Source organism: Amblyraja radiata, chromosome 4 (genome assembly GCF_010909765.2).
Source record: "Amblyraja radiata isolate CabotCenter1 chromosome 4, sAmbRad1.1.pri, whole genome shotgun sequence".
In the NCBI taxonomy this organism is placed as follows: Eukaryota; Metazoa; Chordata; class Chondrichthyes; order Rajiformes; family Rajidae; genus Amblyraja; species Amblyraja radiata.
The window spans coordinates 44,091,118-44,103,571 of record NC_045959.1 but is presented as its reverse complement, the minus strand read 5'-3'; the positions used below and the strand labels follow the sequence as shown (position 1 = coordinate 44,103,571).

Here is a 12,454-nt window from a genome sequence, read left to right as displayed (position 1 = left end):
AATTTTTTGGCAAGATTATTCCTATTCTCAATGGCCTACTTTATGTTGCTCTTTGATGTAAACTTTCTTCCTGCCTTCCTGAATATCCTGTGCATGCCATAACCTCAATGCTTAGAAATATCCTGAATTTATCCTGCTTAATATACAAAATATTGTTTTTCTGTTTGTTTTAGTTGTCCATGTGTTTACTGCAATAAGGAAGTAAAAGATTTAATTATAATTTTCAAAGGTGGCTGGTCAATATTTGACATCTATGGTAAAACCAGTTTTCTAAAATTGGAAGCACTTTACAAAGTTATTTACAAGTATCATTACAGCTGGAGTCTGGTCCCATTGTAACTATTTCCAAGCTATTGATACATGTACAATTTCTGACATAAAAGCCACAATCTATGTACAACTGCAGTCAGGTATTCACTGAATGTACATTCTGCTGGTCTGAGTAGAAAACAGCTGATTATTTTGTGTAATCCTGATTGTTTACAAGTTTTACTTCTCTATCTTAAGAAATCTGGGAAAGTGAGCCTTCAAAATTTCTGAGCTATCACTTTTTTTAATGCAGACCTGGGATACAGAACTGGAAAGATCTTCAGAATCTTGGGCTTCACAGTGTTACTGGGACCATGGACCTGGTTACCTCCTACCAACTATAGGGCAGAATCTGGGTGTACACTGGGGCAGGTATCGTATGCAAGAGAACACCTAAACAAATTCAAATTGGTTCTGCTATTCACCTTTTGTCTTAAAATTGTTTTTATTTTTTATTTTAAATCCATAGATACCGGCCTCCTACATTCCATGTTCAAGCTTGGTATGATGAAGTTAGCGATTATAGATATCCTTATCCTCAAGAATGTAACCCTTGGTGTCCCTTCACGTGTGTTGGTCCAGTGTGTTCCCATTATACTCAGGTATGTTTAACTCGGATAAGATCATAGTAAACCTGCAGGAAATTGAACACACCCAATTTTGTCTTAATGTAAAATGCACATGGTTGGGATTTTCACCGTGATAGAAAGTACATGGGAAATTGGAATAAAATATGTTCTATAGAGGCTGGGACTTAAAAGACAAATCTTGCACTTTTGTTGTTCTTTCCAGAATGTCAGGACATCTGAAAGTGCTATACAACCACAAAAAAACTCTGTCTTCATAAATTGAGAATAATGGCGATACATTTGTTTGCAGCAAGCTCCAATGTGTAATGGTGAACAGACAATTATTTTTTTTATGGGTGAAGGATAAATATTGACCGCATTCACAGGCAAACTCTTCTCCCCTTCTTTGAATTGTGTTGTGGGATCTTTTATGTTAGCCCAAGAGGACAAATGAAAACTTAGTTCAATGCCACATGTGAAAGTGGAGCATTTCCTTTGCACTATATTGGAATGACATCTTAGATTATGACCTGAATCATTGGAGTGAACCTTGAACCAGGGCTCTCTGATTGAGAAGCAAGGGTTCTACCATTGAAGATAATCTTGAGAGAAGGTGCGCTGCCTCGCCCCAGCATCTGCTATATCTTATCTGTATTTTATAACACAAAGTTACCGAAACAAGGAAAATGTTTCACCACTGGAACTTCGGTTCATTATCTATCTGGTGAGGGTGCAGTTCCCACAATGGCCTCAAAAGTCACCTCAAATCCCATTTCAAAAAAAGGAGTACTCCTCAATCCCAAGGGACTGCTGAAGTAGAGAAGAATTGTCATTACTGTTTAGTTGATATGATTCTCATTCCTTCCTGTCATGCCTTTTAGTAATGTGAGCAAGTTGTCAGATGCAGCATATGTTACTTTTATATTTTGTTTCTTTTAGGTAGTATGGGCAACAAGTAACAAAGTTGGCTGTGCCATTAATTTATGCATAAACATGAACGTCTGGGGCCAGATATGGGAACAAGGGGTCTACTTGGTTTGCAATTACTCCCCTAAGTGAGTATGACTGGAAGAACTGGTTAAAATGAAACTTTGACATTGGTATATTTTTAAGAACCTGTATAACATGTAAACATATTATTCTTCAGGGATTACAACATATCTGTAAACGGTCAAATATTCATGGTGCTTATTATATTCTGGTTATGGAATTAAACTGAAAATCACATGAAAGTAATTTACGTGAGGTTTTGTACAAATTACGTGATAGTAAACCATTCTGAAGCATCACCATAATAGTACATCTACCATGAGGCATGAATTTCAATATTAGAATTAGACCACAGGCTGGAAACTTCACCAGGTCTGAAAACAGCACTGCATGAGGCCATTGCCATCTTTATGAGAGTTGTAGGTTTGACACAAATACTTTTTTTTTTTTTTTTAGAGATACTGAGCGGAAACAGGCCCTTTGGCCCACCAAGTTCGCGCTGACCAGCGATCACCCTGTACACTAACAATATCCTACAGACTAGGGACAACTTACAATTATACCAAGCCAATTAACCTACAAACCTGTATGTCTTTGGAGTGTGGTAGTAAACTGGAGCACCCGAAGAAAACCCATGTAGGTCATGGGGTAATGTACAAACTCCGTATAGACAGCACTCGTGGTCAGGATTAAACCTGGATCTCTGGCGCTGTGAGGCAACAACTCTGCCACTGCTCCTCCACAATCTTTTTCTATTAGACACCTTGCAGGGCAAAGTAGGCAGCGAAATAGAACTGAATATGTTATGAGATGATACATATTTTAGGGGTTGGGGAGATAATGATTGAGGGAGAAATATGGATTCAGCCAGGGGGATTGAAGATTGTTTTGGTTGAGACTTTGGAATATTGGGCAAAAAGCGGGGAAAGGGGGCATTAGCAGCACGGTGATGGTGCATTGAAAAAGATGGAAATTGCAGATACCCCATCTGGAGCACAGGTTAGGCCATTTATATTATGATTATTATTCAATCAATAATGTCAATGCAAGCCCCAGCCTTCAGTTAAGGCTGTGACATTCCTGGGCCTTATAAACACAGAATGGTTTTGTTCAAGCTGTTAGATGCCACTGCATGTGCCCAGTGACCTCATATGTTGAGGAGCTAGAACAAATCACAGCACATCAAGTACCAGATTGCAATTAGCAATGTGATTGTGTTAATAAAATATCATTGCCTATTATGCAAAAATTCTGTTTAACACCCAGAAATTCTAGACCAGAACATCATGGATATTTCTGTTGAAGAATGAGGTCTGTGCTGATTTGTAACTTTGAATTTCAGTTATTTATATTCAGCTTTATTCTCTGGGTTCTGATGATCATCTGAACAAATCTTTCGATTACATTATTTTCCTGTACTTATTCCTTCATATTTATGTATATCTACGTGCAGTGATGCAATTCTGACTGATTCTGGCGAAGAGGAAGATATCCTTAGAATGTGAATCTGTAAACATTTGATGACTTACTAAAAATTAATTCTCATAGCAAAGTAGCTCCTATGTTCTCATATTTTTATCTAATAAAATAAGAAAAAGATTCAGAAAAGAATGAGTGAAAACTATGATTTTACAATTGTGTCAGAGAAAATCACATTTTATAATGGAATACTTTTTTAATGCATATTATGTTTTTCTTTTCAGGGGAAATTGGTGGGGCCACGCTCCTTATAAACATGGGCCTCCCTGTTCTGCCTGTCCTCCAAGCTATGGGGGAGGCTGTAGGGAGAATCAATGTTACAAAGGTATGTGCTATTGGCTTTATTTTGCTTTATAAATCTTTGAGTATTGTTCATAAGCAATGATCCATCCCCTTGACATCCCAGACACGGGCATAAATGTTTTAAATAGCCTTGCTATAAATCCAGCTGAAGATTCCTATAATTTAATTAAATATAATTCTTTTAGTGTACAAAGATTTGCACCATCTGCAAGGGCGGATCTACTATGAAACTAATAAGTCTTAAACTTCAGGGATTCTAATTCCAGAGGGGCCCCAGACGCGACTTTAGTCCAGATATTCTTCAGATTTAAATCGGAATTCCGATGTTTTTGTTTTCCTAGAAATGAATCTGTTTTTTCATCTCGACTAAACCCCTTGCCTTGACTAAACTTCACCTCACACTTAAACCTCGCCTCGACTAATCTCCGCCTCCCGCTTCCGCGGGGAGGGACTACGGCTGCCATGGGCGGGGTGGCGGGGCTCAGACTCGATGTCAACGTCAGCCCGCGCCACTCTCCGCGCTTGGCCCCACCCCACTGGCTGGAGCTGTTCTGCTCACATGATGTGCCGCCAACGGCCGGGTGGAGGGCTATTAGTTGAGGCGTGGATTAGGTGTGAGGTGGAGTTGAGTCGTGAGGTGGGAGGTTTAGTTAAGTTGAGATGTGAGGTGAAGTTTATTTGAGGGGCGAGGTTTAGTGAGGTACGGTTTAGTCGAGGCGAGGTTTAGGTGTGAGTAGAAGTCTGGTAGTGAGGTATCGTCAAGGCGAGTGGTTTAGTGAGGCCAGGGATTAGTCGAGGTGTAGGTGAGGGGAAGTGAGTATAGGTGAGGTGAGGATAAGTCGGTGTCTGAGCTCAGGAAGGGGGGCTGAGGTGCCGCTGTAGGAGACGAGACCACTGCCATCTGTGGCAGAGACTTCCACAAATTCACAACTCTGGGTGAAAAAGTTTTTTCTCGTCCCAGTGCTAGGCAAAGAGACATTTCAGGTAACATATTTCTTGTAAAGATTGTTTTAGCTATATGAGGCCATTTATTAAAACATATAAGATTATTAAGGGTTTGGACACGCTAGAGGCAGGAAACATGTTTCCAATGCTGGGAGAGTTCAGAACCAGGGGCCACGGATTAAGAATAAGAGGTATGCCATTTAGAACGGAGATAATGAAATACCTTTTCACACAGACTTGTGAATCTGTGGAATTCTCTGCCTCAGAAGGCAGTGGCCCATTCTTTGGAGGCTTTCAAGAGATAGGTAGAGCTCTTAAAGTTAGCAGAATCAAGGGATATGGGGAGAAGGCAAGAATGGGGTACTGATTGTGGATGATCAGTCATGATCACAGTGAATGACGGTGCTGGCTCGAAGGGCCGAATGGCCTACTCCTGCACCTATTGTCTATTTCATGAAATGTATATCTTTTGGGGGTTATTTTACTGCTTATGTGTTAGAAAAATTCTAAGTTTCTGTTGTGTAAACTACCAGCAGAAAGCTTGAGAATCACTTTCAATTTAAGGCAGTGGCCCATTCAGCAAAATTCAGCAATGGTGTTTCAGGGGGCATTGCACCATTGCTGCCCCTGGACCCCGCCGGGGGCCTCCTGGACCCCCGGCCAATACTTCCTCCTTTTTTTCTGGAGGTGAATATCATGCTTAGTCCACATTGCTTAACATTTTTGGGTCTACTGTATGAGAAGGGGTTTAAAAAAAATGATAATATTAATAATATAGTGTAATTCAATACAAAATAATAGTTAAAATAAAAATTAAACGGTTATTAATGTATCATGTAGGCTAGGTGTAAACGAACAAATGTTAAAATTAAGGATGTTTCATTCTAAATATATTTAATACATAATAATTATTAATAATTTAAAACACTATTAACATTTATGACAGAAATTAAAATTTGTGGTGACATGCTGTGGAACAACACCATTGAAGGAGATAACAGTGGTTACCCAGACCTGGTTGCTGGTTGCGAAGGGGCCCCCAAAACAGTTCAAGCTTCAGGCCCCCAAAAATGTAGGTCCGCCACTGATTATCTGCATTATGTTTTATTGTATATTTTGTATGTTAATGTCTTGGGACAGTGAGCGGTGAATCCTGAAGTATTGTTTGGGTCTTCTTCTCCAGAGATGCTGTCTGACCTGCTGAGATACTCCAGCAATTTGTGTCTATCTCCTGTTTGATTAAACTTAGTTTACAAAAAACTCAAGATTACGTGCGGTTTTCTCTTACTGGCAAGAACTCGCTTGGGCAGGTACTTCAAAAGGACTCTTTTGAAGGATAATTTATCAAAAACCTTGTTTGTCTCATCCATATCCATTTTTGTTTCATTTTGAAGATGATGGCACCAGCCATTACTATCCTCCTTCAGAACCAGAGCAAGAAACTAATGAGGTTGAGAGACAGACCACACAAACTCAGGAAACACAATCAAATGCACGAATACTACGACCAGATTCCACAAGAACAGAGCACCTTGACGCAAATGAGATAATAAATACCCAGCAAATGTGTAAGAACAACTTATTTTATACTTTCAAACAAAGACAAGATATAATGGTAAAGGAAACCTAAATAGAAAATATTGCAGGTCGGACAGCATTTGTGGAGAGAGTAAAACAGTTAATGTTTCAGGTCATTTAGCTTTCTTCAGCAATGAAGAAGTTTGGGAAGTAATAGGTTTGAGGCAGAGCAGAGTCATAGCTTTTCATTGTACTTTGGAACATATGGCAGTACTAAACCTAACCCTAATAGAAGGGGAAAGGAGGAAAGGAAAATAATGTCTTTAATAAGGGTGGAAGATAGAGGGAATTAAATGACAAGGGGTGATTGTGCAAAATAAAAAGTAGCGCTGGAGCAAAAAAGCAAAAAATGATTTTGAGGTGAAAATGAAAACAGAATAATCTCGCTTAATTGTTTAACAAGAAGATGTGTTATTTGTTTTGAACTTCTAAATTTCACTGGAATGGCATGAAAGGCCAAGGAAATTCCCAGTGGTTCGAGCAAAAGATGGAAAGAGAATTAAATTAGGCAAGTGACTGAAAGTTCCACGACTCTTCCTATTGAAAAGAAATATTTAGCAAAGGTCTCAGCCAAGTTGTTATGGGCGCTCGTAGGTAAGTGAGATGGGTTTGTAAGTTAGTGTGAAAGTATATCAGATTGAAAACAGTGGAAACGGTAATCCTAAAGGAGTATTTGGTACCATGAATATTGAGAAGAGAGAAATTGAAAGGATGATCTTTGCATTCCTATTGATTGTGGTGGAAGATGCTGTGGGATTGGGGAGAATGTATTGTAAACGAGATAACGATTAACTGGGTGATGTGAGGGATTGAATCTTTGGAATGCTATAAGAAGATGGAATAATGTTTTTCAGTCCCATTTTAGTGCATTACATACCTTTTCACAGGATTATACCTAAAGAACTGGTTTGCAGTGTTCAGAAATCTGAATTTGCCATTTATTTGAAAATAACCAAAAGATGACTGCTGCTTGTAGAATTATGCTGTAAAAAGGCTAGCCTTAATTGAACATTAAATTTAGTTTCACTATTTTCTTGATTGTAAAATATACTGTAGTCGCATATGATAAAATCGCATTAGAATGATAAAATCTCATAGCTATGATAAATTTTCTTAATAGACTGCGAGACTGCATTTGCTGAGTAATTGAATTCCAGAAGCCTTGACACACCATGGCCATTCTGAAACCGTTCCAGAAAAATCTAAGTGATTTCATTATTTATTCTGCAGCTCAGTTGGTATCTTGCGAAACCAAGCTACGTGACCGATGCAAGGGAACGACTTGTAATAGGTGAGAAGTGGAGGCAAACCTCATTTCCTATACTGCTTACCACCGTAACGGGTCCTGAGAAATATCCCACACATTAAAGGATGGAAAAGTAACTGAAAAAGAACCAAAAAAATAGTCTAAAACTGCTTACTTTATTTTGTTCAGTTTAAATTTCTACTGATTGAGAATTCATGATTTTCTTTGGCATTCAGATGTATTATGCATACAATTATTGTTCTAGGCAAAGTCATAAAATTGTAGAAATAAAGTTGGTAAGGACCCAACATTGAATTTATTGCATTTCTTGCAGATATGAATGCCCAGCAGGTTGCTTGTACAGTGAAGGAAAAGTAATTGGGACACTGCATTATGACATGGTGAGTTAAAATAAAATGAAGAAATGATTTGTTATATTTCATATTAGAGTCATAGTCATATAGCACAGAAACAGGCTGTTTGGCCCGGTTTGCCGGTGCAGATCATAGTGCCCTAGTCCCACCTGCCAACGTTTGGCCAATATTCCTCCAAACTTTTCTTTTCTATGCACCTGTTTAAATATGTTGTAAATGTTGTTATAATTTCTGCCTCAACGACTTCTGACAGTTCATTCCATGTATCTAAACTAAACTAAACTCCTATGCTCCAAGGAATACTCAGGCTCTTAAGTCCTGGAAACATCCCTGTAAATCTTCTCTGCATTCTTTCCACCTTAATAACATCTTTCCTATAGCAGAGTGACCAAAAACTGAACACAGTACTCCAACTGTGGACTCACCAGTGCCTTGTACAGCTGTGACATAGCATTCCAACTTCGCTACTCAGTACCCTGACTGATGAAGTTCAATTGTTCTCAGTTTAGCGTTAAAGAGTTATATAGCATAGAAATGGTCGTTCTGCCAAACTTGTCCATGCTGACTAAAAAGCCCAATTCAAGCGTGTCTTAATTGTCCGTGTCTGGCTCATATCTCTATGAACCTTTTGTATCCATGTTTCTGTCCAAATGTCTTTTAAATGTTGTTATTGTTGTTATTGTTTCATATAACCTTAACCCTCTGAGTGAAAAGGTTGTTCCTTGGGTATTTACTGAATCTTTCACCTTAAACCTGTGCCCTCCAGTTCTTGATTCCCTTACCTTTGGAAAGAGTCTGTTCATTCACCCTATGAATGCCCTTCTGCACTGTTAATGACACCCTTCCTGTAGCAAAGTGATCAAAGCTGATCATTACACTACGTGCACTTCACCAACATCTTATACAGTCATCAACATCTTGAAAAAGTTAGTTTGTGAAGTTTTGAAAGCAGAAATCTTGTTTGCTCACTACAGTGTAAAACCAGTTTCCCAGGAAATACGCCCAATCTTACTGCTGACAAAGGTTGACCTAACTGCATTAAGTATTCTTAATGGATGATTTACAACATTTACGCAAGACTATCACAATTTTCACAAGTAAAATCAGATTGATGATGAAAGCATTTGACTGAAAATGTTCTACTTTAGCAGTTTCTTAATTCAATGAGAATTGGATTTGTGGTCATCTATTTTCATGCCTTTTACAGACAGCATTAGATGCTTACATTTTGTATTAGGGCCTGATGTGCTCAAATTACACCTGATGCCATAATTAATTTGTTTGCTTTTTTAAATTATTCTGGAAGTAACAGATAAAACACGTTTTTTAATCTATATATTAGAAAACAAATGAGCCTATTTATTTCCATTTTTAATTATGTTCACTAATATAATCAATGCAATTTAAAAAAAAAAACACATTAGTATATAAAATGTTGGTATCTCATTCTTCCCTAGTCAAATAGATGTTATCAATCTTGAAAAGAGAAAAGGGAGAGAGAAGGAATTAAAAATGATAAGGTTAGCAGAGATAAATGAGTGGCAGCACAATGATGCACCACTTTATCACACAGAGTATGTGAAGGAGAGAGAACAATGAGGTGGAAAGAGGTGGAATGAGGTGGAAAGAGGAGGAGAATTCCTCCAACTAAGCTACTTGCTACATTTCTGATTTCTCTATTAATTCCAGAGCAGCATTATCTAATGTAGCTTGCCGGGACAGTGACCTATTTGCTAATCGCATTTGTTCTATGGTTATGTCAACCGAGTCTGAAGAAGGGTCTCGACCCAAAACGTCACCCATTCCTTCTCTCCAGAGATGCTGCCTGAGTTACTCCAATATTTTGTGTCTGTCTCAGTTCTTCCTGAAGAAGGAAAGAGTTTTACCGGATGCACGATATTGAAGACACAATATTGTGATTGGTGCAATGATTGTGGGAAGATAAGGGGATTTAATGTAAGGACAGGAGCCAGAAGCATCAAAGGGGATTTTGTCTGTGTTACTATTATAGAAAAGGGTCAGCTGAGCAAAATATTGAGAATGCTGAGCAAAAGTTTGGTGTAGAACAAACAATCAAAGGTGAGGGAGAGGGGTGATTAAGAGCCTTTCATTCGCACATCTGATCTTGTCATTTTTTTTGTTACAAGATTGCAGTCAGGCCATGGCTGCATTGCACTGAAGCATTTGATAACATCCAGTTGTAACAGTGATCACTTCTTCTTACTTGCTGAAAAAAATCAGTCACTTCCTCCAGAGGACCTCCAGAATTGTGCCCGAAATTTAGACAAAGTTGTCAACTTCCTGGGCTCTATCACAGGAAAGGAGGAGGAGCTGTGTAGGAAGGAACTGCAGATGCTGGTTTAAACCAAAGGTAGACACGAAAAGCTGGAGTAACTCAGCATCTCTGGAGAGAAGGAATGGGTGACGTTTTGGGTCTTGACCCGAAATGTCACCCATTGTCCCGCTGAGTTACTCCATCTTTTCTGTGCCTATCCAAGGAGGAGAAGCTGATCAGTGTTTGACTTCTATTGGATTTTGCTTATTTTATGTTTATTTATACTGATGAACATCATGATATTAGTAGACCTCACAAAATATTCAAAAATGATCAAAGTGCTTTATTTTTCAAAGCTGGCTGAATATCCTATTTAAATGAGGAATTTTGCTCTCATCATTTGATCCTTTTATCAACCAGTGCAGTCTAATGTTTATATTAGTTAAGTTGTTTCCTTGCCCCTCCTCTATTTTCTGATCTGTAATTAGTTTTGCATTTTTAGAAGCTTTGGAGGCATATCATGATAAGTGATTTATTTAGGGTAGATTCCTATGGATTTAGGATTGATGATCTGCTTTAATTTAATGTACTTTTTCAGCAATCAAGCATTTGTCAAGCTGCAATGCATCATGGCGTGCTGGACAATGATGGTGGTTGGGTAGATATTACAAGACAAGGAAAGAAGCCTTTCTTTATAAAATCCAACAGAAATGGGATCCAATCATTCGGGTGAGTATTTATGTCTTCAGTTGCAGCTTATTTCTAAATCTGTGTAAAGAAGTCAACAAATAGGGGTCTACTATGAACTAGTTCATGTGCATCTCCACACTGAGAGACCAAGAACTTTTCTGTAAATCATTGTAATGTTCTCCAGGACATATCTTCTGCACAGTGTCTACATTTTAACTGCTAAGGGAATCCCAATGAGCAGAATGCTAAACATGAAGGCAGCTCAAGAGAAAGGATAGGAAATGAGACTGAAGTCTGAAGGAAGGACAGTGAGATTGAAAGGAGAGGAGTAAAGGAGAATGCTGGAGAAAGGTTGAAAGGAAGTGTTTAAAGAAGTGTCCGAGATTAATTATTTTTATAATTAAATTATTTCATCATTATTTTACAGTTAAACAATCTGTATTTGATTATGATTTACAAATTTGCATTAATTTTTCCCATTACCAAATATATTTCTTCCTTCATTTCAGTAAATATAGACCTGCCAATTCATTTACAGTCTCTGAAGTACCAGGTGAGTTCTCTAAATGTAGGTAGTAAACATTTTATTCCAATCACATTTTTATTGTTAACTGTTAACAATATGTTAATTTTTCCACAGTCCAAGCTGCTAATTGTCAAACAAGAGCACATCAGATATGCACATTCAAAAAACCAGTTTCACATTGTCCACGGTAAGTGAGATTGGTTGATTCTATACTTTGTCCACATTGTAAACAAAGAGAGGCTAGTCTTCAGGTGTGGGATTGTTGAGGTATGAATACAGTCTGGAGAGTAGGGCTGGGTGCTAGAGTGGGAGCAGGGTAGAGAAGTAGAGCTCCTTGGTTGACACAAGGGGGGTCAATGGTATCTCTGAGTTGCTGTAGTATCAGCACCTTCCTCTTAACTACTGGGTTTTTTGAACATTGGGATACTGGCCTTTAGCATCTAACGTTACCTTGTATTTTCATAAATGCTCTTGACATGTTACATCTTTCCAAAATGGGGTACCTATACATCTCACTACCTGCCACTGAATATGGAGATGAAAAGTGTTTTTACAGATGTATTTTTAAAATCTACATGCCATTGGCAATCATGTCTGCAATTGTGGAGGCTCGAAATGTTCCGATTCTCTCCATCTTGGTCTTTCTGTCTTCCCCATAGAATAGCAAATCAAGATAGACATCAATAGACAATAGGCGCAGGAGTAGGCCATTCGGCCCTTTGAGCCAGAGTGATCATGGCTGATCATCCCCAATCAGTACCCCGTTCCTGGCTTCTCCCCGTATCCCCGACACTGCTATTTTAGCTCTAAATCGAGCCCTATCTAGCTCTCTCTTGAAAGCATCCAGAGAACATGTCTCCACCGCTCTCTGAGGCGGAGAATTCCACAGACTCACCACTCTCTGTGAGAAAAAGTGTTTCTTCTTCTCCGTTCTAAATGGCGTACTCCTTATTCTTAAACTGTGGCCCCTGGTTCTGGTCTCCCGCAACATCGGGAACATGTTTCCTGCCTCTAGCGTGTCCAAGCCCTTAACAACCTTATATGTTTCAATGAGATATCCTCTCATCCTTCTAAACTCCAGAGTGTACAAGCCCAGCTGCTCCATTCTCTCAGCATATGACAGTCCCGCCATCCCGGTAATTAACCTTGTAAACCTACGCTGCACTCTCA

The 12,454-nt window shown here is 38.8% G+C and overlaps 1 protein-coding gene across 2 annotated transcripts in view; it reads left to right on the top strand.

The window, feature by feature from the left end:
• Positions 1-12,454, top strand: part of crispld1 (cysteine rich secretory protein LCCL domain containing 1) — a 41,287-nt gene that overhangs the window by 15,288 nt on the left and 13,545 nt on the right. Inside the window, exons 3-13 of one of the 2 annotated variants that reach the window (XM_033019274.1) lie at positions 563-681; positions 779-911; positions 1,818-1,933; positions 3,572-3,672; positions 5,542-5,667; positions 5,990-6,163; positions 7,404-7,464; positions 7,754-7,820; positions 10,667-10,797; positions 11,268-11,311; positions 11,399-11,471. In XM_033019274.1, coding sequence (XP_032875165.1) covers positions 563-681; positions 779-911; positions 1,818-1,933; positions 3,572-3,672; positions 5,542-5,667; positions 5,990-6,163; positions 7,404-7,464; positions 7,754-7,820; positions 10,667-10,797; positions 11,268-11,311; positions 11,399-11,471 — 1,145 coding nt within the window. The remainder of the gene's footprint in view (positions 1-562; positions 682-778; positions 912-1,817; positions 1,934-3,571; positions 3,673-5,541; positions 5,668-5,989; positions 6,164-7,403; positions 7,465-7,753; positions 7,821-10,666; positions 10,798-11,267; positions 11,312-11,398; positions 11,472-12,454) is intronic. The other variant, XM_033019275.1, reaches the window with a different exon arrangement.